This window comes from Gorilla gorilla, chromosome 7 (genome assembly GCF_029281585.2).
Source record: "Gorilla gorilla gorilla isolate KB3781 chromosome 7, NHGRI_mGorGor1-v2.1_pri, whole genome shotgun sequence".
Lineage (NCBI taxonomy): Eukaryota > Metazoa > Chordata > Mammalia > Primates > Hominidae > Gorilla > Gorilla gorilla.
The window spans coordinates 59,000,580-59,027,180 of NC_073231.2; the positions used below are offsets into that span (position 1 = coordinate 59,000,580).

The 26,601-nt window shown below is 38.8% G+C and overlaps 1 protein-coding gene across 1 annotated transcript in view; it reads right to left on the reverse strand.

Annotated features, from left to right (window-relative positions):
• Positions 1-26,601, reverse strand: part of CLVS1 (clavesin 1) — a 216,372-nt gene that overhangs the window by 105,274 nt on the left and 84,497 nt on the right. Inside the window, exon 3 of the mRNA XM_004047086.4 lies at positions 20,315-20,489. Within this exon, the coding sequence (XP_004047134.2) occupies positions 20,315-20,489 (175 nt within the window). The remainder of the gene's footprint in view (positions 1-20,314; positions 20,490-26,601) is intronic.

A 26,601-nucleotide genomic window follows, 5' to 3' on the forward strand; every position in this document is an offset into this window, starting at 1 on the left:
ATTAGGAAAGTGCAAAGCAAAACCACAATGAGATACTGTTTCATATCAACAAATATGGCTGTAATTTAAAAAAAACAAGAACAAAAATGGACAATAACCAGGGCTGGCAAAGATGTAGAGAAATTAGAGCTCTCACACATTGTTGGTGGAAATATAAAATGGCACAGTCACTTTGGAAAATGGTTTGACAGTTTCTCAAAATGTTAAATATAAAGTTATCATATGATCCAGCAATTTTATTCCTAGATATATAACCAAGCAAAATGAAAACAAATGTCTATACAAAAATATGTACAGGGATGTACATAGCAGGATTATTCATGATAGCCTGCAGTGGAAACAACCAAAATAGCCATTAACTGACAAATGAATAAAAAAGTTTGGTATAGATATGCAATGAAATATTCGGCAATGAAAAGGAATGATGTTGTGGCACATGCTATAACCTGGAATCACCTTGAAAACATTATGCTGAGAGAAAGAAGCCAGTTACAAAGGACCGCATATTGTATGATTCCATTTATGCGAAATGTCCAGAATCAGTAAATCTGTAGAAACAGAAAGTAGACTAGTGGTTGCCTGTATCTCTGTAAAAGCAGAGAGTAATAAACAGAGAATGATTGTTAGTGGATATGAAGTGTTTTGGGGGGTAATGAAAATGTTCTAAATTAAATTGTGATGATGGTTACACAACGGTGAATATACCAAAAAGCACTAACTGTGCACTTTACATGAGTGTCTTACATGGCATATGAATTATATCTCAATTAAGCTGTTTAATACAAAGTAAATTAAATTTTAAAAATATAACTTTGTGACCAACAGAAAGATAAAAGGAAAATACACCAAAAGATGAACTATGGTTCTCTCTGTGCTGAGGAATTATGGTTGATTTTTATTTTTTTCTTCATACTTTTTGGAATTTTGAAAAATGCTGCAACAATTTTTTATTACTTTTTATTTTTTAAACTTACAATTTAAAATATGTATTCAAATTACAGTAAAAGGAAATGGTGTATATTAAAAGACAGATTTGATTTTTAGAAAGAGGAATATGAAAACTTGTGAATGAATTAAAGCAAACCTAGACAAGGCAGAAAGAAAAGTTAGGAAAACTGTTTTGTCCTCTGGCAAACAACTAATAAAGTCCCAAATCAAAGCAGTGGCTCTAGGGATAAAGTGAAAAGGATGGAATATTATAAAATATTAAGGAAAATCACCAATTATGTACATAAAAAGAATAAATTCATGAATTCAGTCTGAGTTTCCATTTGGGATAAGTGGGTGAATGGTGGAACCTATCAATTACCTTAGAAATAACTGATAAGTGTGGGAAAATATATATATTACTTCAAAATCAATTTTTATTTAAGGAGAAAATAGTCTTAAAGCACAGGTTGAGAGTCAAAATATCTTACCTTGAAAACCCACTCCTGAAGTTTATGATGACGTTTCTAGTTGTGTCACTAACTAGCTTTGTAATGTTGAACAAAACACTTTGATTCTTCATTGAGAATTTGTATAAGAAGGTGCTCTATAACAGTGAGTAGTCCCTGGCCCAACCACATTAGCATCACCACATGGGAATTTGATAAAAATGCAGACTCTTAGACCCCACCCCAACACTACAGAATCAGAAACTCCATGTGTGGGCCCAGCAATCTTTTTCTTTTAATATTTATTTTTTATTCATTTGTTATGAATTGACAATAATTCTGTATATTTATGGGGTATGATGTTATTTTTGATCTATGTGTAAATTATAGAAAGATTCAATCAAGCTAATTAACATATCCATCAACTCAATGATTTATCATTTTTGTGTGTGTGTGGTGAGAATGTTAAAAGCCTATTAGCAATTTTGAAATATATGATACATTATTATTAACTGTGTTCACCATGCAGTGCAAGAGATCACTAAAACTTATTCCTCCAGTCTAGCTGAAACTTGTACCCTTTGGTCAACCTTTCCCCTTTCTCCATTCCTCCCCGTCTCCGCCAGCCTCTGGTAACCACCTTTCTAGTTTCTGCATCTATGAAATTGCCTTTTTGAGTTTCCACATGTGACTTCATACGATATTTGTCTTTCTGTCCCTGGCTTATTTCCTTTAGATAATGTCCTTCAGTTCCATCCATGTTGTCATGAATGACATTTCCTTCTTTTTGAAGGCTGCATAGTATTCCATTTGTGTCTATATACCAAATTTCTGATAAGAGGCTAGTATCTAAAATATATAAGGAACTCAAGCAACTCCATAGCAAGAAAACAATTGGTAAAAAATGGGGCAAAGGATTTGGACAGACATTTCTCAAAAGAAGAGATATGAATGGCCAACAGGTATATGACAAAATGCTCAACATCTCTATTCATTAGGAAAATGCAAATTAAAACCACAATGAGATATTACCTCATACCTGTTAGAATGTCTATTATCAAAATGATGAATGATAAGTGTTGGTGAGGATGTGGAGAAAAGGAAACACTTGTACATTGTTGGTGGGAATGTAAATTGGTACAGCCATTATGGAAAAGAGTGTGACAGTTCCTCAAAAAAACTAAAAAGAGAGCCCTGCATGCTGGCTGCCTGGACACAAACTCAGTGCTGCTGGCAAGGCATGGAAGGAGTGAAACTGACCTCGCTGGCTGCATGGGAGCTGGGTGAGGCCTGTCACCGCTGGCTTTCCCCAACTTCCCTGATGACCTGTATGACACAGTAGAGGCAGCCACAATTTTCCCTGGAACATAACTCTGATAACCTGAGAACCCCCGCCAATCCCCCACAGTGGCTACAGCAAGCCCCACCCCAGGAGAGTCTGAGTTCAGACCCACCTAACCCTGCCCTGACCTGATGGTTTTTCTCTACATGCTCTGCTAGCTAAAGACAAAAGACATAAACTCAGGAGCTCTATGGCCCAGCCCATCACCTAAAAAACCTGAATACTTATCCTGGCCAACATAAGGCAAGCTTACATCCCCCTTCTACTACCACAACTGGTGCTCTCTTGAAAGTGCCACCTCCTGGGCCAACCAACTCAAGCAACTGATAACAGAACAATCCTGCTCCGAAGAGGGAGAAAACAACCGCCAATTCCATTGCCTGCAACATCCTGGCTAACCAGAGGTTCTGAGTCTGAGCAGGTGACAACTTCCCTGCTAGCATAACCATCATTTGAGAAAACCAGTGCACTAAACAAAAGTATAACCAAGGACTCCCACAGAGTCCACTTCACTCCCCTGCCACCTCCACTGGAGCAGGTGCTGGCATTCATGGCTGGGAGTCCTGAAGATGGATCACATCACAGGACTCTTTGCAGACATTCTCCAGCACCAGTCCAGAGCCTGGTAGCCCCAAAGAGTGGCTAGACCCAGAAGGAAATAACATTGATTGCAGTCTGGCTCTCAGGAAGCCCCATCCCTAGGGGAAATGAAAGAGCACAATATCAAGGGATCACCCCATGGGAAAAAAAGAATATGGACAGCAGCCCTTGAGTTCCAGATCTTTCCACTGAAACAGTCTACCCAAATGAGAAGGAACCAGAAATGTAATTCTGGTAATATTACACAACAAGGTTCAATAACACTACCAAAAGACCACACTAGCTCTCCAGCAGTGTTTACAAACCAAGAAGAAATCTCTTAATTGACAGATAAAGAATTCAGAAGGTTGATTATTAAGCTACTCAAGAAGGTACCAGAGAAAGGTGAAAACCAACTTAAAGAGATTTTTTTAAATACGGGATATGAATGAAAAAATCTTCAAAGAAATATATATAATAAAGAAAAGACAATCACAACTTCTAGAAATGAAAGACATACTTAGAGAAATACAAAATACACTCGAAAGTTTCAACAATAGAATTCAGCCGGGTGTGGTGGCTCACGCCTGTAATCCCAGCACTTTGGGAGGCCGAGGTGGGCAGATCACCTGAGGCCAGGAGTTGGAGATCAGCCTGACCAACATGGAGAAACCCGTCTCCACTAAATATACAAAATTAGCTGGGCACCTGCCTGTAATCCCAGCTACTCAGGAGGCTGAGGCAGGAGAATCGCTTGAACCCAGGAGGCGGAGGTTGCAGTGAGCCGAGATAGCACAATTGCACTCCAACCTGGGCAACAAGAGCAAAACTCTTTCTCAAAAAATAAAAATAAAAGAAAAAGAATTAAACAATGATTTAAAATATATACATATATATTTTTTATTTTATTTTTATTTTTATTTTTTTTGAGACAGAGTCTTGCTCTGTCGCCCAGGCTGGAGTGCAGTGGTGCAATCTCGGCTCTCAGGTTCAAGCAATTCTCCTGCCTCAGGCTCCTGAGTAGCTGGGATTACAGGCATGTGGCACCAAGCCCAGCTAGTTTTCTTGTATTTTTAGAGGAGATGGTGTTTCACCATGTTGGCAAGGCTGCTCTAGAACTCCTGCCCTCAAGTGATCCACCTGCCTCGGCCACCCAAAGTGCTGGGATTACAGGCATGAGCCACCATGCCAGGCTATCATTCTAATCATAAGTGAGGGATAAGATTTTAAGAGGTAAAAGTGTAGGGGGATTGGCAATACTACAGGCTGAGGTACCAGTGGGAATGCAGAAATGGGACTTTATAATTTTATAGATTATAGTTGATTTGTAATCAGAGAAAATCAGATAACTTGAGCAGGGAAGAGGGCACCATTAGTCAGCATCAATCAACTAACTTAGATGAGTTGAGTAGGCCAATTTAGAAATTTTTTTTTTTTTCTGAGATGGCGTCTCACTTTCTTGCCCAGGCTGGAGTGCAGTGGTGCAATCATAGCTCACTGCAGCCTCCAACTCCTTGTCTCAAGAGATCCTCCTGCTTCAGTCTCCTGAGTAGCTGGGACTATAGACCTGAACCACCATGCCCAACTAATTTTTAAAAATTTTTGTGTAAAGATGGAGTCTCGCCATCTTACCCAGGCTAGGACAGCTCTCAAATACTGAATATTAGATTTACGCTCAAAGTTGATTATTTTCCCTATGTATGTATTATACTTGGGCTAATGGAGTTATTATATAAACTTAAAGAAATGCAAGCATTATAGAACAAAACCACAAGAACAATCAAGAAATTGAACTTTGTACCAAAGTACTTAATGATAACATGCTCTGACCTGAGAAAAGAATTGCAGAATATTTCATGTTTAAGCTCTATCAAGATGTCATTTCTTTTATAGCTTCTGAGCTATAAAACTGGGTCTTCTCTATAGATTCTCTTTTAGAACAAACTTTCCCCTTCCAAAGTCTTGAAATCTACTTTAATGCTGCTCTATACTCTTTTTATTAAAGGAATATCTTAATTAAATCCTCGTTCAGTTAGTGAAAAAAGTCATTCATAATTTCTTCCAAATCCTTAATAAGTCTACAGATTAGGGCATTAAGGATTACTCCTCTCATCAAATGACATTTCAGTTGAGCTGGCATTAGCTTAATCTTCTTGGTTACTTCACATTGTTAATATTATCCATTAAACATCTTTAAATTACTAAAATCCAGTCTATTATTAAGGCAGAAAAAAATCATTTTTATGACTATGTACTTTAGAATTCTCAGTAGTGAAGGTATTTTCCAAACTCTTCAGTCCAGCTTTTGAGCCCTGCAACAACTACCCCTGTGTCTGGCTTACCCATCTCATTTTTCCTTTCCTTCCAGGTGGTCCCAAAGAAACATCAAGTTAATCTTCATCGCATCCTGGGAGTACAACCAGCTGGTTCCTCCACCTATACTGCTAACAATTCTGGCACGTGGTAAGTTGAATAAATAGTTGCTGAATTGAAGTAAGTCTCATCTTTCTATCCTCTGCAAATTCGCATTACTCATACTTATCAAAGATTGGCTGACATTTCTCACAGAATGAGTTCAATGAATAACTAGCTCTGGCATCACTGTCCTTCTGAATAGGTCCTCAGCATTGATTTTATCCATCTTCTAAAGTGCATTTCAGGATGTGTTATCCAATAACCAGTATTAGGACAAATCAAAATACATAGAGAAATAGTTAACTTAGATTTCTTCCTCACATCTCTTCAAATATAAATTCCAGATAGACTAAAATGTTAAAATACAAAAAAAAAAAAATCTAAGTCTAGAAGAAAACACTAGTGAGTTTTATATAACATTTGGGATAAAGACTTGCTATAGCAAAGGCAGTTTAACAGACTTGATTATATAAGCTTTTTTAACTGCTTTAAAAAAGAACAGCAAAAATAAACACTTGTAAATTTAAGTTATGAAAAATATTTGTAATGAGATAAAATGTTAATTTCCTTGAGTAACAAAAATATCTTACAAATTTGTAATAAAACAAGAGTTTTAAAACCCCAATCAAAAAATGGCTAAAGCACATTAACAGGCAATGCACAGAAAAGAGAATACAAACATTTAATAGACATGGCAAATTGTCCCACCTCACTAGTAATCAAAGCAAACTGAAACAAAAAGATGCTATGCAGTGTAGGCATTGTGGAGAGGCTACAAGTAACAAAAACTTGTGTTTGGTATCCAGTGTTGGTTTGGGTTCAGGAAACAGACTTTCTCATACATTGCTGGTGAATGTTAAAAAGCCCTTCTGCAGAGCATTTTCAAGATGCTCTTCACCTCTAGAAGTTTATCCTAAGGAGTTAACTCCTGTGGTCAAAAATTTAGCTAAAGAATTCTTCATGTCATCATTTCACACAATACTGAAAGCACTGGGAACAATCTAAACATTCAACAGTTGGAAATTGGTTAATACATGATCATATAACTAAACAATGATGTAGTCATTGTAAACAATGAAGTAAAATATTTAAAGGGCTAGAAAGCTGTTCACTGTAAAGTGAAAAGAGCAGATGCCCAGGTTTAAAATGTTTATTTCTGAGTAGGATTGGGTATAATTTGCACTTTCTCATTTTTATTTATCAGAATTAGCAGTATTTAAAGGAAAAAATCTTTTTACAGTGAGCATGTGTAAGGAACTCCCAAGAGTAGGACTTTTCAGCTGAAGTTCAGTTTAGACAATATTATGGACTTCAACCTCCAGGCATTTACAACACGTATTATTCTTCCATTTTGGGAAATCTAAAAGGCAAACCTTCAAAGGGCTCTTTCTTGGTCATATGGAAACTATTTTTATTATAAAATGACTTTTTTACTCTCGTAAACCCTCAAAAAATTAGTATTAATAATTTCTGGAGCTTCCAAGAGATACAAATGACCAAAGGTTTATCTCTTAAGCTGTACATTTTTATACCATATTATAGCTATTTTAGATGAACATCTCTCTAATATTTTATGCACTTCCATGATGGCTTCAGTAATGCTTGTTGAATGTGACCGAGACTCTTCCAGATAGCTCAAGATCATGGCTGTGCAAGTCATATCTGATTCTATAATATGCCAGTGCTCTCAGGGTTACTAAGATACATGAGTCTAAATGGCCTCAGTCATAGTGCTTTCTAGCTTCAGTTGTAAAATCTTATGTTATTTGTGTTTCTTCCCTGGCTGTCAGCTGTTATTTGTCTTTTTTTTTTTTTTTTCCTTTTTTGAGATGGAGTCGCCCAGGCTGGAGTGCAGGGGTGCAATCTTGGCTCACTGCAACCTCCACCTTCCAGATTCAAGCAAGAGCCTCCTGCCTCAGCCTGCCGAGTAGCTGGGACTACAGGCACGTGCCACCACATCTGGTTAATTTTTTTTGTATTTTTAGAAGAGACTAGGTTTCACCGTGTTAGCCAGGATGGTCTCCATCTCCTGGCCTTGTGACCCACCCACCTCGGCCTCCCAAAGGGCTGGGATTACAGGTGTGAGCCACTGCGCTTGGCCCTGTTATTTCTTGATATTGTCTATATGCTAATGTGGGTTAGCCTCTCAACCCAAATTCTTCATTGAGACTTCTAGTATGTGGTGAGGTTGGAAACTACATGACCAAATCAACAAGAATTATTTGTAAAATTAGAATAAACAATCTCTAAGGGAAGTTTGAGGGGTTTTCTTAAGAATAAAGTGTGTACATTATGTTAAGTGCCAGGCACAGAATATAAAACACCGCATGTTCTCACTCATATGCAGAAGCTTAAAATGTTGATCTTAAAAATGTTTATCTCACAGAAGGAAAAAGTAGACCAGAGGATATTAGAGGCTAGGGAGGATTAGGGGGAAGCAGGGGAATGGGAGAAATTTGTTCAAGGGTACAAAATTTATTGCCAGATAGGAGGAATAAGTTCTAGTGTTCTACAGCACTGTTAAGATCACTATAGCTAACAATAATATATATTTTCAAATAGCTAGAAGAGAGGATATTTAATGTTCCCAGCGCAAAGAAATGACAAATGTTTGAGATAACGATATGCTAATTAGCCTGATCTCATCTCTATACATTGTACGGATTGAGACATCACTATGTACCCCATAAATATTTATAATTACTATGTGTCAAGTTAAAAAATAAATAATAAAAAAGATATAACAAAAAAAGAATGAAGTGTGCAGGCTTAATGCAGCCATTTTGTGACACTTATTTGATGCTGCATATCCTATATTTTAGGAGATACAATTGCTGTATAATTAAGTTCCACAAAGACAATGTGCTACTGCATTTTTTAGGCTCAAAATTTTTAAGAATAATTTATTTAATAAATTCTAAATATAGACATTAATAGTTTCAGATCTTTTATAAAAATGTTACAAACAGATATGATATCAAGGTGTTGTCATACTGACCACTTATGTCATGGTGTTCCTGTCTGAATCAATCAAAAAAAATGATTGATTCAGATAGGAACACCATGACATAAGTGGTCAGTCACTTCTTTTTGTATAAACTGTACTGCAGCAAAGCTGATCTATGGTTTTGAAAGTCAAGATAGTGACTACCATTGGGGTCAATCACTGGTACATAGTATCTCTGGGTCACAGTTACTATTTTTTCTTGATCTGCATTTGGTTTACTAGATGCTTTTACTTTCTGAAAAGTCACTGAGCTACACACTTATGATTTGGGTAGTTCTCTCAATGTACCTTACTCGTCAAAAGAGTTTTTACACAAAAATTACGTCCTTTGAAATATAAAAATCCAGCAATCCCCCTTCTCGGTATCTACCCACAGGAAAAGAAGTCATTATACGGAAAAGATACTTACACATTCATGTTTATAGCAGCACAATTTGCAATTGCAAAAATATGGAATCAGCCCAAATGTCCTTCAATCAACAAGTGGATAAAGAAAATGTGATATATGTATACCATGGAATACTCAACCACAGAAAGGAAAAAACTAATGGCATTACCAGCAACCTGGATGGAATTAAAGACCATTATTCTAAGTGAACTAACTCAGGAATGGAAAACCAAACATCGTATGCTCTCACTCATAAGTGTGAACTAAGCTATCAGGATGCAAAGGCATAAGAATGACACGGTGAACTTTGGGGACTCGTGGAAGTTTAGGAGGGGGTTGTGTGATAAAAGACTACACATTGGGTACAGTGTACATTGCTCAGGTGATGGGTGCACCAAAATCTCAGAAATCACCACTAAAGAACTTATTCATGTAACCAAACATCACTTGTTCCCCAAAAACCTATTGAAATTAAAAAAAAAAAAAAAAGGAACTGTACAGTGGAATTTTGTCTTTGGGCTATAAAGGGCTAACAATTCTTGTTTTTTTTTGTTTTTGTTTTTGTTTTTGTTTTTGTTTTTGTTTTTGAGATGGAGTCTTGCTCAGCCACCCAGCCTGGAGTGCAGTGGCATGATCTTGGCTCACTGCAACCACCATCTCCCAGGTTCAAGCAATTCTCCCATTTCAGCCTCCAGAGTAGCTGGGATTACGGGCACCCTCCATCACGACCAGCTAATTTTTGTATTTTAGTAGAGACGGAGTTTCACCATGTTGGCCAGGCTGGTCTTGAACTCCTGACCTCAGGTGATCTGCCCACTTCAGCCTACCAAAGTGCTAGGATTATAGGCATGAGCCACCACGCCCAGTCTTACTAGTTTCTTAGCAACAAATGTTCTTCTTTGGTGAATTTGGACTATATGTTACCACTTATTTATTCAAACAAAGTACACTTTCTCCCATGGTGGAACACAACAAAAAGTCCAAGGTCTTTAGTTGGCCTCAAAGGCAATTAAAATTTTATTGGAAATTGATGTTTGATTGTTTCAATCAATCTTTTTCATATTCTTATTTTGAAGTGATGATTTGTTGCTCTCCTGCTCCACTTAATGAAAGGGGTGTAGGGAGGATCAAATAAGATAATGTTTGTGAAAGTATTTTAAGTGCCAGACTAATAGGTTACCATCACTGCTATCATCATCATGATCATCATTACCATCAGCAGCAGCATCCTTGTATTTACCGTAGACTAGAAAAAATGAGCTTGAGATAGTTGTCATTCCCTATGGTTATTTTGCTTATTTCTAATATCATGAACACTAGACTTATATCATGAACACTAGACTGCCTCCTGAGCTAGAAATTCCCACATCAGAGAGGGCCAATATGTGGCAGGATTGCCTGGGTACCATCCACACTGAAGGAAAATCATGAATCAGTCACAGTACTCTTTTTCAGCTGAGCATGGCATTTGCATCAGAATTCTTCTCAATACTGCATTCTAATTGTTTAAATTTGATACGTGAGAGCAAATCTATTTCCCATCCTGACCTAGGCTCTAAGGCTATTTCTGTATAGGTAAAATTACAGATTCATAGCATTAGAAGATGAGAAGGGTTGTAAAGATTTATGAAGTCCAGGGTTTATCAAGTATGGTCCTTCAGCCACCTGCAGCATCATCTGGGAATTTGTTGAAAATGCAAATTCTTACCCTCACACCCCAAACTACTGAATCAGACACTCCAAAGTTAGGATTCTAGAATCAAGGTTTTAACAAGTTCTCCAGTGATTCTGGGAGTAATAAAGTATGAGAACCACTGCTGCAGTCCAATCCCCTCAGTTCTTGCTCATAAAGAATCTCAGGTCTCCAGGTGTCAAGCAATTTTCCCAAGCCTATCCATGGAATTAGTTGCCTAACAGAAACAATAACCAACTTTCCAATTTCCGGGTGATGTATTGAACAGTAAGTTAAAAAAATGCAACAAAAAAGTCCCTCAAATTTCTACCTCCTTAAGTTTCTAATTGGAAATGCTGTCATTGCCTGGCATCTTTTGGGGACTACCCCCCAACATTTTAGTCTCTATGGTTCAGGTGTAGAACCTTGGGTGGGCTCAAGATCTCATTTAGCCAGAGCACCCCTCAATCCCTTCACTCCTGCCAAGAACACAGACGACGCAGACACTAGAGGTCACGTATACCTGAAACTTTCAGTCTTCATTGTTACATTATGAAAAAATCCTGACTGAAAATAAAGTCAGCACAGAGAAAAGTGAGACTGAGAGATGGACAGAAAAAAGTGATAGTTTTCATGACATTGTTTCAACTTCAACTCTGGTCTAGCTCAGCCTGGAAGATACAGAGAATTGTCCTGTTATGTAAATGCCCTCCTCTCCTCTTTTTTTTCACTAATTCTTTTGCAAGGGCATTATTTTTAACACCTGTAGTTTAATCACCAGAGAGTGTGGGCTGTGCAGGGCAAGGTTTTCCACAGAGTTTCTTTCCAACGGAGTCCCTTCAAGAACGCCAAATGCTGCTTTAACTCTGATGCTAGCTCCCCTAGAACACTGACAGGACTAGAAACTTGTAATAGTCTCTATTTCTGCTAATATATTACATAGTGTATTCAGAACAGAGTCCCTGGACAGCCATATCACACTTCATTTTATAATAATGAGAGGCAGAGATCTCTTCTTTGGTGCACTGAGAAATATTAACGTGGAACTAAACAATTCACAGAGGCCAGTCCTTTGTCAAGATCAATCTCCCCCAGCTATTTGAAGACCCTTAATATATTCTTCTCGTGAAAATCTTGCCCAACGGAAAGTATGATGGAATACTTCTTCCACCACCATGCTCCTGCTCCCTCTCCTCCGGTTTCCTCTATGCCCCCACCACCTGTGGTTTGTGGACACATTTCTTAGCAGAGTTATCTTCCTTTCTCCACCCCGCTTCAACCCAGAGCTCTCTAGATGACACCCCCACCACTGCACTGCCATGGCTTCTCTCCAAAGCCCCAGTTCCTTAGTTTCTGTCCTGATTCTTCTGACAGCTTCCTGTCCCGATCTCCCCATTCTCCTGCTTCTCATCTAACTTGTTCATGATGTATTGCTCTTCACTTGGGTTCTTTTCTCAGTCACTGCTTCTCCCTCCCTAGGTTTTTTCTGAATGATCTTTTCTTTCCTCTGATTTCAAGTACCACCAAATCTATGGATCCATCCTAAACCTCTTTCTCTTCCTTCAGCTCAGATTTAATGTAAATGATGAAGGTATCCACAGTATCTTAAATTCAGCATATCTAACCCCTAAAAAATGCTCATTACCTCCCACACCTGCCCTTTCCTGTCTGCACAATATCACCAGTCGGCATCACCATTCACCCTTCACCTTAGCTTCACACCTGACCTTCATCCTTAACTCCTCCTCCACCAGTTCCCACGCAGCCAACCCTCAACCATTGCCTTATCTTTCTTCCTATGTGGTTATTGAATCCCTTTTATCACTCCTAGTTTAGATGCTTATCATTTCTTACGTAAATTATTGCAGTTGCCTTTTAATTGGTTCTCCTGCCTCTAACCCCTCCCTGCTCATAGCCACCAAATTAATCTCATGTGAAATATAAATCTGTGTTGCCATCTTGCTTCCATATGTCCAGTGGCTCTCTAAGTCTGCAGGAAGAGAACAAACTCCTTAGCATGGTGCAGGGGCAAACAAACTCCTTGCCTGGTGCTTGTGCATTCCAGAAAAATTAAATTAATTCTGTTTCTCTCTCCTGCTGAGCTGTGTCTCTGTCTTTGTCTGTATTCTCTCCACTGTCTGTAAGCACTTCCTGTGTCTTCACTTACTATTCCATGCTTACCTGCTAAGTATCAGCTGAGGCCTGGCCTTGCCCAGGATGCCATTCCCAACTCCACATGGCTAGATTGGATTCCTCCTCTGGGATTTTATTAGCTTGGTACATGTCTCTTTTTCCAAATATTTTAAAGAAATAATTTCTTTGTAAGTCCACCTCTGCTTTGAACTATGACCTTCCTGAGAAGAGGAACTGCATCTGTTTATCTTTGTGACTGGCTGGAAGTAACAGCTTCCTAAATTAGTGACTGCTTCCTAAATGGATGAATCAGAGGGCTGGTGAGGTGTATAATGCATGGGAGTCTGAAAACACCATTTATCAAAAGTACACCAAAGATAAACTCATTTAAATGGAACTATTTAAAATGGGCCATACTGAGCCTGCCATCAGAATCACCAGAGTGTCATTAGCCCTAATTATCTTCCTGAGTTTAATTGATACTTAATAAGGTAGAGCATTAGAGGAGATATTTATTCCTCTAATATTCATATCATAACATAATGCACTCTTGCAAATTCAAAATTACAGCTTTGTGACCTGAGGAGGTAAAATATAGTTTGCCTAGAGGAAAAGTGTCCTTCAAGCATCATCAGAGTGTTTAGAAAACATGAATTAAAAAACTTCTTGACAAAACGCAAATATCCTTCTCCTTCCATCTGTTCTATCTAATATTCTTTAATATATGAAAAGTATAAAAATTAATAAAAGATGCTATAAATGTTACTGCTGAAGAGAGTCCTACAGGATGAAAGAGGTGCATTTCAGCCTCATTAATCACCACACTGCAAAGGCATTGGGAAAGGATTCATCCCTCAATTGTCAGGTGATAATTAAAATGATCACACCACATGAACAGAAAGAAAAAGTGCCTCCAGTGTCACTGCGTGGGCAGGTGACACCAATCTCGCCCTAAGTCATTACCTATAGTGAGCAGAAATAAGGAACTCTCTTGTTTAGGGCCAGTGAACAGGCTGGTAAGGTCTAATTTTCAAAGATCCAAATTACAGCGCTGGGGCAATTGAGAGTGATTTCATTTAAATGAGTGCACTAGAGCCACATGGGCCCACAGACAAGGGCTGACCTCTTCATTCTTTCAACAACACTCTAACATTGAGTAGCCACTGGCTGTCTATCAGGCATGTTGCATGTACTATTTGATTTTCACCATAAACCTCTGAGGAGGGTACTGACACCATATTTCACAAATGAGGGAACCGAGACCCAGAAAGTGAATGATTTGCCTGAGCTCTTTGAGGGGCATAGCCAAGACTGAAGCCCAGACAGTGGGCTCTACTCTCACCCACACCAAAGTGTGGTTTGTACCAGCAGCATCAGCATCTCCTGGAAGTGTGTGTGAAGTGTAAATTCTTGGGCTCTGCTCTAGATCTATGGAATCAGAAACTCTGGAAGTGGGGTCAGCACTTTGGGTTGTAACTAACCCTCCAGGGGCATCTGCAGTGCTTAAAGTTGATATCCATCACGTTCTACTATAATACCATGTTTTAGGGCAGGGCTTCTCAAACTTTAATATGCATGCAAATCACCCGAAGGACTTGTTGAAATACAGCTCTGATTCAGTATGTCTGGGGCAGGGCCTGAGAATCTGCATTTCTAACCAGCTCTCAGTTCTGCTGGTAGTGCTGGTTTGTGGACTACACCTGGAGAAGTAAGGCCCTAGACTGACTGTAAGCACCTGGAAGCCAGGTTGGCTTTTTTCCCTGCTGTACTCCTATTTAGAAGACTAGCTGACCCATATTTTATGTTGGATGAATACACCACGAGTCAGGATGTCTGCATATCTGACGTACGGACTGCAGAATTGGTGTGAATATATTAATATTGCTAACTTGAAATGCATCTGCCCAACCTGACTGTCAAAATTACTAACCACAATATGATCCATCATTGATACTCATGAACTACCATTGCCCATTGATGTGACAGACTTTTCATCGTTCTAATCTTTTGAGTGAATGTGGCACTTTGGATTTGCCAAAGAGAAGTGAACATATCATGTTTTGGAAAAGGGGGCAGGCTGTGGGAAGGAAGCCAGAGAGAATAAACCAAGGTTTGAGGAGTATTAAAAAAGAGATGCCAAAGAGCTAAAAACAGAATTACCATTCAACCCAGCAATCTCATTACTGGGTAAATACCCAAAAGAATATAAATCATTCTACCACAAAGGCACACGCATGCATATGTTCATCACAGCCCTATCACAATAGCAAAGACATGGAGTCAACCTAGATGTTCATCAACAGTGGACTGGGTGAAGAAAATGTGATAAATATACACTATGGAATAGTATGCAGCTGTAAAAAAAGAATGAAATCATGTCCTTTGCAGCAACATGGATGCACATGGAGGCCATAATTTTAAGCAAACTAACGTAGGAACAAAAAATCAAATACCTCACATTCTCACTTATAAGTAGGAGCTAAACACTGAGTACACATAGACACAAAGAAGGGAATAATAGACACCAGGACCTACTTAAAGTTGGAGGGTAGAAGGAGGGCGAGGAACAAAAAACTACCTATTGAGTATTATGCTCACTACCTGGGTGATGAAATAATCTGCCCACCAAACCTCAGCAACATACAGTTTACCCACGTAACAAAACTGCACATGTACCCCGTGAACCTAAAATAAAAGTTGAAAGGAAAAAAACGTAATTCTCGTAACACAAAAAAATAATTAAATAAATAAAGGACACTAGGGAGATAGGTGATTTGCAGTTGGCTAAGCCTCTGAGCATTGCTCCACGTTCCATCCTACCTGGACTAAAAGGTAGAAAGTCATCATTTAGGGTCAAAAAAAGAAAAGAGTTGGAAAAGCAATGGACCTCCTTTTCTACTAAAGTGGCTCAAAACTGTTGGAAGAAGTTGAATAAAAGTTGATATAAATGTCACAAAAAACATCTTTAACAGAAAAAAAAAAAGGTCACACAATAAACCTTGAACAAAGAGTTAATGAACTCATAAAGTGTTCAGAATGGCTAGACCATAATGACATGAGCATGAAAATGAGAAAAAACCAAAAAATAGATCGCTTTCTGGATCTCTTCCAGAAAGTGAAAAATACACTTCTCTAAATCCGTAACAAATATCTGAGTCCTTCAAGGAATCAAATATTTTTAAATAGCCTACAGGACAGAAGACTGTAACTCTTCCTAAGTGAAACACTTGAGGAAGGTAGCTCTTGGAGTATCTGGGTTGGCTGAACATTGATAAACACAGTACATTGATTGTAATCACTGGGCTGCAGTGATTTATAAAAAATAATTCCAAAAATTGATTTTGGACACGTCACAAAGCTCAAGAGCAAGCCTTCTCATTCTGCCAGAAATCCCCAGCAGAACTGAGAATAACGCTGAGCTGTATTAAAATGGTAGCATAAATATTACTTTGTTTGATTAAAATTTAAACAAATTGTAATGAACAGATACAACGGCTCTTTTAGACTTTATATTGACCACATTTAAAGATCAAACAGCCCAGCAGGAGTACATGACTTTCAAGCACTCGCAAAATTAGTATTTTGACTAAGATTTTTTGAACTAATATTTATAGAATATGTAACTGGGGCAACTTAATATTCTAAACAATAACAATTCTTCAAAGCATTGCTCTGAAAGGAGGAATTTATAATACATACACTATTAGCATTTCATGACTGGCTGATACAAGATAAATTTTGATGTAAAAATCTGATGATCCCTAAAGAGAGGCCTTCAATATGATTGTTATAATGACTCATTAATAAGCCTGTGAAGGGCATAACCAAGCTCCATGCACATGCCATTTTTTAATGATTATGGTCAGAAGTAGTATTAATTACTTTTTTAAAGCACAGAAATACAACTGATAGACCAAAATAGAACACTGTTCCCTGCTTGCTAGCCCAGTGCCCATCACTTCTATAGTACCTAGAATCACATCCACTTTGGGGTCTATTGGGAATGTGAGTAATCCAGAAAACACAGGTATATATCCTGATTCAGAATAATAGAAGCTCCTTGATGTTACATTGCAATGGCTTTTCCAAAAGATATTCCAAACATCTTTTGCTTATTACAGATGCTCTGATATGCTGCCCAGCCACTGAGAGGGCTGCCAGAAAGTCCTCAGATAACAGCTCCCTTTGGAACCTCTAGCTGAAGAGAACCACTTTGCCCAAGTTTACTACCTTTTCCTAGGACAGCCAGCACACAGTGACTGAGCGCTGTGTGCATATAAAGGCCCTGCCTGTTAAGTCAAACTACAAATGCTCATTCTGGCTTCAGAATGTCCGAGGCTTCACTGGAGATGACTGAATCCCAGCTTAATTTTTCCTACTGTCCAACTTTCTTCTGTAGTAGCTTCCCCAGCAGGTGTTGACCCAAAGAGAACTCCCTAATAAATCTTTGGCATGTTAGTCACATCATAGTCTGCTCCCCAGAGAACTCAAAGTGTAACAATTAGTAGTCAACAACCCAACGTGTAGCAATTACTAATCAAAGTTCTCCTTCAACAACTGTCTTTATGGAGAACTAGGAACCATGGTAATAGGACTAAAGCTCCAGGTTCTGGAACCATGCTGTGATGCAAAGTGCAGGATTGACCCAGAATGACCTTAAATTCTCACTGCCTAAAGATTGAGCTGTCTGGGAGGGGCCCAACCACCTTGTCCCTGCAGGAGGTATTGTATTACCTATTTGGTAGTGGAGATGGGGGATGGTGGGGAAAGGAGGGGAGGGTTTCATAACCCAAGGCCCAAAATTCTCCAGAGGTTGAGAAACAGGTAATCCTAGACAAATGCTATAAACAAACAGCTGAAATCCCAAACCAGATGGCTTAGCACAAAATTGGACTGCTTATTTCCCCTGACAAGGCCACTTTCTCACACCTACCCTAGAAAAGGCGGGATGGCAGAGAGAGGAGGTTCTCTGCACTGGAACACAGGATCTCCCTCCCTCACAACCTCCCACATGTCCAAAGGATGGCTGGCTTCTTCAGGTCTCTCTGAGGGTGCATGGGAGGAAGGAAGCATGTGGCTTTTCTTCTCTCATTGATGCTGGCTGCATGTGGCTTTTCCTTTCCCTATTAAAGTCTGCCAGTGGTGTTGGAATTTATCTTGAATTTTTGTGGCTAACAAATGGACACCTGTATTGGGCCCTCCTTGCACAATACTGCTGACCACAAAGGAATGAACTCTGCTTAGTACCACTTATGGCTTTTTCAAGACATCAGAGGGGTTAATGGCTACCTGAAAAAAGTTGCCAGGAGAGCCAGTGGTAGATTGACTGGGGCATCTGAATATCCCAAAACCAGAGAGCAGATAGCCTGAAGTGAGAAGTTTTAAGTAGCTGGGCAGAGTTGACCATCCACTGTGGGCAAGAGCAGAATTGTCTTCAGTAGCCCTGAGTGTTTCCTCAGCATGGCCAAGTCAACAAGCTAAAAAGCATGGGATGGTGGAGCCCCTATCCTTGATGAAGGAACTGTACCCCAGCTCAGCTCCCCAGGGACCATGGGCTTCCTCTCCATGACAGGCGGGCTGTTCCTTAACCAAAGCCGTAGGACATTATGAAATTCATCTTGGACCCTGGCGTGTGACAACTGAAGGCCCAAATGGGACCCAAGTTGCCCCTCCAAAGGTCCTCTAGTATTTCCCACAAGAATAGCTTTGATTTATGTATAGCATTACCTTTTAAAACACATTCACATGGATTAATTCAGTAAGATCTCAGTAGGTTCACATCAACCTATTGAACTTTTCAAGGGACGTATTAAGTAATCCATACATTTTCAGGGAGAAAAATTGGAACATAGGGTTGGATAAAGGACATTTTTCTTACTGATTTAAGAAAAAAAATTTATAAAGGGCTAGAACTTGAATCACAGTTACTTGCACATGTAATAAATTATCTTTTTTAAAAAAGGTAAGATTACATGCAGCTTGTACAGAAATTCCTGGAGATATGGTCAGCATAATTTAAGCGCATGATATAAGCCCTGAAGCTTACTTTAAAACTTCCTTTGATAAAAGCTTTAAAGAGAGAGAGATCAGATGTTCAGAGGCTTAGGTGAGAGGAGGTTGGAGAAAAGGAGTTAGAGCTAAGAGGAAGTGACTGATGGAAAAGAACACAGAAGTCTATGATTAGGCAAGGCAGGATGCTCCATGTAGTCTGTACATTCAAAAGCAATTTTACAAATATCCCCCAAATGCACTATATGATGTAGCCACCCAGGACAATGTGGCATCCCTGGAACAATGTGGACTTGCTGTTTCTTTTCTGAAATGCCTGCCCTACTTCTCCTCCTCTGGGAAACAGGATACATTTCAATAAAATAAGATCCATTCAATAAATACATGCTTATCAGAGGCCCACTAGGTGCCAGATATTTGCTGGGGGCCAAATGGGAAGAAGTCATAATGTAAGAAACAGACTCACCAATTATTGCAGTGGAGTGTAATGGATGATTGAAATGGGTCCTAGTCTTGCACTTTGAAGAGCATGATCTGAGAGCATGAAGAGCATGAAGAGCATGCACTTGATCTGAGAATGTCATATTTTGCTATATACATAGCTGCCTATAACTGCCATCTATGGGGAGAGGGTCACTCCATAGAGTTAATCTGCCTATGAAATTAAGAAGGGACATAAGTTTTATCTATACTGATTCAAAATGTCTCCAAACTAGGCCCTTAATTTGTTACAGTAATAGTAATTTGTAATAATGTGTCACCAGAAAGCTAAGCAGCATTGCCTTTCTGAGTTACTTCTCATAGAATCCCAGATCCTTAGAAAGTAGAAAGAACCCTAAAGACTAACCATTCTACCCTCCATGTAGCCCAAAAACCTCTTCTCCAAAATCCTCATAAGTGGTCATACAAACAGGAGGTAATTTCATCTGCTTCCTTTGTTTGCACTGAAGTGATCCACTTAAGCGCAAGCTCGGTAGCTCGTTACACTCTTGGAAGTAGTGATCTGCAGGGTGCATTTCTGGGGCACAAAAATGCTTCTGAAAGCCCCATGCCACCCCTGTATATGACATGCTCATAAAGCAGATGTTTCCTAGTTTTAATTTTTGTGAACTCTCTGATGGATTAAGCCGAACATCTTGGAGCTTTATTCATTATTGCTACAGTGGATAATTTGTGCCTGGGGTAACAGTAATTTGGAGTTATTAATGAAAATGAAAGTTAATTTTAAAAAGCATCTAAAACTCTGGCTGAGGCAAAAACATGGAGTACTCAGATGAACTTAATCCAAGTTTCCTTTTTCCACTCCAAAGGATAAATATTACTTTGGTTGCGATAATTTTTTAAAAAGTATGTTGCCACACATGGTCTTGTATTGTGCATTCATTGAACATACCTGCAACCCTTCAATGGCCAGTTTAAGGATTGAAGGTGTCAGTTTGGAGGCTTGTTTGAAGGAAAAATTACTCCAGTCTATAATTAAAATGAAGCCATTTATCTGAAGCTCCGGATCTTCGATTAGGACTTCCAATGACAGCAGGATGGCACGAAGGATGTCTGTGAAGGAGTTCCTGCAGCCAGAGCAGAAAGGAGAGCTGTGTGTGAATATGAGCAGGTGATAGCACATAGCGTGCAACAGTGCTGGCCTCCGCATGCCACTGCTCCATGAACCCAGCCTGCAGGGTCACATTGGCATCCTGTACCCAAAGGGACTGAAAATACATTTGCTAAACTTCACAGCAATAATGCTTCAAGACTTGCAGGTTGGACACCTCCCTTGGATCTGCACCCCAAACTTAACGAGATGTCCCTCTTCTGTGTTCCTGTGGCTTTCCATACTCTGCTTCCTCCACAGCCCCAATTGCATTTTGTTGAAATGCATCCCTTAACCATCTTTCTCCCTCACAGAGCTCTGATGTCCTTGAGGGTAGGGATTGGGCCATAATCATAGCTGTTTCCCCAGTACAATGAATCATTGCTGAACAAATGAGGTGAGGCCTCAATCAGAGGTGTTTATTTTGATGAAAGCTCTTTTATTTCCTTTGTGTTTAAAAAATCCTGCTAAGAGTGTAGAAACATTCATGCCATTGATGCTATTTTTTAGCTTCAATTCTTGGATAGAGAAAAATAAAACAGGAAGTATGACTTATTTTCAGTGAAGGTCTACAGAGTGTGATTTGGGAGGGAATTCACTTTGAGTACATCAGTAACTATGACAACAGGCAGACCTGAATACAAACTAGAATGACAGCTCTCCAGTTCTGTGTGTATTCCTCCACATCATATATGCCCATTTGCCACGTGATTTTTGTTTTAAATAATTTTCAGACATGAAGAAGTGATGGCAAATTCACTCTATTTCACTCAGTAAATTATCTGAGCTATAAATCTAAGATCTTAGAGGATCTCTAGATTCAGTGTTTTTCTTTGGTGAGCAGGAAAATATGAGCTTGGATGGCAAGTGATGGCAAAATCTGCTACTCCCCCTAAGTTTTCCTTAAAATCAGAAGCCAAGTCCTCCTGTGAAATCAGTGTGAAACAATCAGATTCTTGAGCATTCCAATCTGGTTCAAAGCCAATGACTCCAGATTAGAAATCAGGAAATCTATGATAAAAATGTAAGCCAGGGCCGGGCGCGGTGGCTAATGCCCATAATCCCAGGACTTTTAGAGGCCGAAGCGGGCAGATCACCTGATGTCAGGAGATTGAGACCAGCCTGGCCAACACGGTGAAACCCCATCTCAACTAAAAATACAAAAATTAGCTGGGCATGGTGGCGGGCACCTGTAATCCCAGCTACTTGGGAGGCTGAGGCAGGAGAATCGCTTGAACCCAGGAGGTGAAGGTTGCAGTGAGCTGAGATCGCGCCATTGCACTCCAGCCTTGGAGTTGCAGCCAGCCTCTGTCTCATAAAAAAAAAAAAAAAAATGCAAGCCACTAAGAATATACTAAATGCCTGGTATAAACTCAGTGTTATGCCTCATGCTTAAAATTATAAATTAGAATGTCCTATTTCTACTTTCAAAGGACTCTTATTTTAGTTGGGAAGGGGTGGTAGATTAGCAACATGAAAGGAATCAACACAATTTGAGTAGTCAGGGAAGAGTTTATGGAGGGATGAAGGCTCGGGATAATCTTGAAGAATGGATAGGAATTTTATGGATAATTGGGAAAAGGGGGAGCAAGACTTTTTCAGGAGAGAGAAGTGACACAGATGAAAAATAAAGATATTAGCCCATTCTGTTTCTGTATAGTTCTTCTTACTAAAAATCATTTCCTTATATTAAGCCAAAATTTTCCTCCTTCAAATCCACCCAGTAGGGGTAGTTCTGCTATATAGGAAAAATCCCTCAAGTCTCCCCACACCACACACTTTCAACTATCTAAGCATGGTGGTCATGACACCCTACATAATCTCTAGATTAAAAAAAAATTGTAACTTTAACCTTTTCTCATAGAAAATGGTTCTTAATACTCTTTTTGTCATTATGGTTTCCTTTCAGATCTATTCCCTTTTAATTTTTAGAGATGTCCTATTCCTGTTGTTGTAGAATAGGTTTTCATTGGGATTTTGTGTGCTTTTGTTTTTCCTTTCACATCAAAACAATTATCCAAAGACCCAAGTCGTTTTCAGAGATACAGCTTTGTACTGGAAGCAAACATTGATTTAAGAGGAACAAGGGAGCAAAGATTATGAGTTTAGGCAATTCCAAATGGAAATGCCCAATTGGTAAACCGGAAATGATCGTTAGGGCATCAGGGAGTCTGAGCCGAGATAAGCTTTCTTAGGAAGAGCATAAACACAGAGAAAGTCAGGATGGAAAGGTTAAGCCTAAGGTAAAGCTTACATACAGTACTGAGGTTGAAGGAGGAAGAATTAAATAATAAAAGGGGAGAGGATCAAGGTTCTGTTAAAAAAGAAAAAGAAGAAGAAGAGAATGTTTCAAGAAGCAAGGGTATGACAGATTGCATTACTGTGTTACTGACACCAATTCTTCACTTATCCCTGTATCCACACACTAGCTATGGCCTCCTTGAGGATACAGTGTATTTTTTGTCTCTTGTTCATGTGACTTGACTTGACAGTAAACATTATTAGTAACTTTAACCACTGGCACCATGACAGGATGCCAATTCCAAGCCTAGCTCTCAAGAGACTTCAGATGTTACCACTGTTCTCTTGCCCTTCTACCATTGCTATAGTAAAAAATATGCCACAGCCAGCATGCTGAACTGTGAACAAGGGTGAAAGACACACAGACCAGTGACTCCCCAGCCAACTAGCAGGTTTTCATTAGAAGTAGTGCTACCTAGGTGAACCCAGCCTAGATAAACTGCAGCTACCCACAGGTGCATAAGCAGCAATAAATGATTGCTTTCTTAAGCCACAGAGTTTTGAGATGGTTTGTTACATAGCAATAGCTATCCAACACCAAAAGGTAGTTAACAAAGTCAAATGAAAAAAAAAGGTCAAGGAGAATAGGAAGGAGAAAGGACCATTGAATTTCACAACAAATACTCTTTTGGGGGTTGTGGGAGAGCACTTTTAGTTGAATGGTGAAGATAGAAATAATTAACTTTGAAGATCTTAAGCAAATTACTTAATCTCTATCTCATTTTACTCCTTTAACTACAAGCTGGCACGTCTTTTCAACACATATCCACACTTATCCACTCCAAGAGAAAATACTGAGCTCTGCCTGGAAACCATTCTATGCATTTTGGAGACCACAACCTTTATTGCAGCACAGGCACTGGCAGTGAAGGAAATGTTATGTTCCTGGGATGATCCCAGGAGAAAAGTAAAAGGTTTATGGACTTCATTACAGTTTCCAAATGTTTGAATGCTTTACTTTTCCAGAGAAACTGGGCAGGCGGGAAAGAGTTGCATGGACTGTGTCTTGAGTCATGAAGCTTTGCCAGTGTGGAGGAGTGTAAGCCTACCTCTTACCTTAGCTGCAGTCATTACCTTGATTTCCTTAGTTCTTGGCTTCCTTGTATGAATTTCCTCGTTGTTTTCTTCTTCACTTTTTACAACACCCTTTGGCTTCTGGACTCCTAGCTTTTTAAAATTTAAAATGGCTATCAGACTTAATAATTTATGTAGATACTCCACCCTCAAAAACATGGAGCATAACTCCCCACTCCATAAGTGAGCTGAGCATTGTGGCTTCCTTCAAAGAGTACAGTATAGAAAGAGGAAGAAGAGTTACTGTACAGCGGAGAAACGCTACCTCAGCCAGGTGATCCAGCTCAACCTAGCCAGTGATACATCACGTTGACTGTATTTATTCTTCCTAAGGTGATGAAAATGGCACTTGACCTCTATGATCTTCCTCCCAAATAAATATAACCCAAGAGTAATCATGAGAAAATTATTAGACGAATTCCAATTGAGGGACATTCTACAAAATACCTGACAGGTACTGCTCAAAATTGTCAAGTTTATCAAAAGACAATGAAAGTCTGAGAAACTGTCACAGCCAAGAGGAGCCTAAAGAAACATAAAGACTAAAGGTAATGTAGGATCTTGGGTGGGATCCTGGGACAGAAAAAGAACATTAAGTAAAAACTAAAAAAAAAAAAAAAAATCCAAATAACATATGGACATTAATGAATAACGTATTAATAATGGTTCATTAGTCATAACAGTAACACTGTACTACTATAAGCTGAAAATAATAGAGGAAATTAGAAGGCAGGACATAGGGGAAGTCTCTGTACTGTCTTCACAGTAATTGTGTAAATCTAACATTGTTGTAAATAAAAAGTTTATTTTTAAAAAATAAATGCCTTCTAGAGTTTATAATCTGCCAGAGTAAATCTTCATAAATATTCTAACAAGGATCCTAAGCAAACCAAAATGGTCATAAGCAGTTCACCTACTTTATGCAAATTGCAGAAATGAGAACAGAAGACATTTCTAGAGTTTCTTCATTCTACCAAATCATTTACACTTATATATGGTTTAACTCCAAAAACTCAGGGGGAAAATTTTTTTGATTTATTTTATTGCCTGCAATCACAATTCTATCAGAGTGTTTTAGCACTTGTATCAAAATGAACTAACATGACAAATGGATATTTACATTTCTTCCACCCTTTTCTATAATTTGCATAGCATTTATACAGTCAGTTATGGATATTAGTTTTGAATTAATTATAAGTTCAAATGTGATAATGTATGTGAGAGGACTATGTGAACTGCAAATTGCCAGTGAAATGTAGAGAACTCTATTAGCAGAAAATAGAAAACTTAAATTTTTTCCCCATAAAGGATTTTATACAAATTAGGACTTAGTAAATGTTTATCTACAGGGGTTTCATCATTATACTGTGAGCAGTTAGAGATTATGAATAGTGACTCATTTTTAGGTTCTACTGTTGTATATATGAGTTAAGCACCTGAGGCTTTTAAACCTAAGTCAACAGCACCATACAAATGAAATACAAAATAGTGGAAATTAGTAAGTTCTTACCAATGAGAAAGTGTTCAAATTTCAAGACATGGTCCATTTGTGCTTTGAGTTTTTAGTGGAGATTCCAGAACTTGATCCCAGTGCTAGACTCATAAGAAAAATAAGGCTATAAGTGATCAGATAACCATGTAAAGATATGATGGAGTTGAAGGCGACATTTTTTTTTAGAAGGAATAAGAGGCAGCCTCTTAGTCAATTCTGAAATCACAGGGCATATTCCTATACTAATTTTTTGTGCTGCAGCAAGATGTCTATTACAGACAACCCACAAAGTGGGAGAAAATATTTGCAAACTATGCAACTGATAAAGGACTAATATCCAGAATCTACAAGGAACTCCAACAAATAAGCAAGAAAAAGACAAATAATTCCATCAAAATGTGGGCTAAAGACGTGAATACACACTTCTCAAAAGAAGATATACAAAGGGCCAACAAACATATGAAAAAATGCTCAACATCACCAATTATCAGGGAAAGGCAAATCAAAACCACAATGCAATACCTAAACTTACTCCTGCAAGAATGGCCATAATCAAAAAAATAAAAAAAAAAATAGTTGTTGGCATGGATGTGGTGAAAAGGGAACACTTTTACACTGCTGGAGGGAATGTAAACTAGTACAACCACTATGGAAAACAGCATGAAGATTCCTTAAAGAAATAAAAGTAGATCTACCATTTGATCCAGCAATCCCACTGAGTATCTACTCAGAGGAAAAGAAGTCATTATAAGAAAAAGACACTTGCTCACGCATGTTTATAGCGGGATAATTTGCAATTTCAAAAATATGGAATCAGCCCAAATGTCCATCAATCAACGAGTAAATAAAGAAAATGTAGTATGCCATGGAATACTACTCAAGCATAAAAAGGAATGAAATAATGGCATTCACAGCAACCTGAATGGAGTTGGAGACCATTATTCTAAGTGAAGTAACATGGGAATGGAAAGCCAAACATCATATGTTCTCACTTAGAAGTGGGAGCTAAGCTATGAGGATGTAAAGGTATAAGAATGATACAGTGGCCGGGCGCGTGGCTCACGCCTGTAATCCCAGCACTTTGGGAGGCCGAGGCGGGCGGATCACGAGGTCAGGAGATCGAGACCATCCTGGCTAACACGTTGAAACCCCGTCTCTACTAAAAATACAAAAAATTAGCCTGGCGTGGCGTCCGGCGCCTGTAATGCCAGCTACTCAGGAG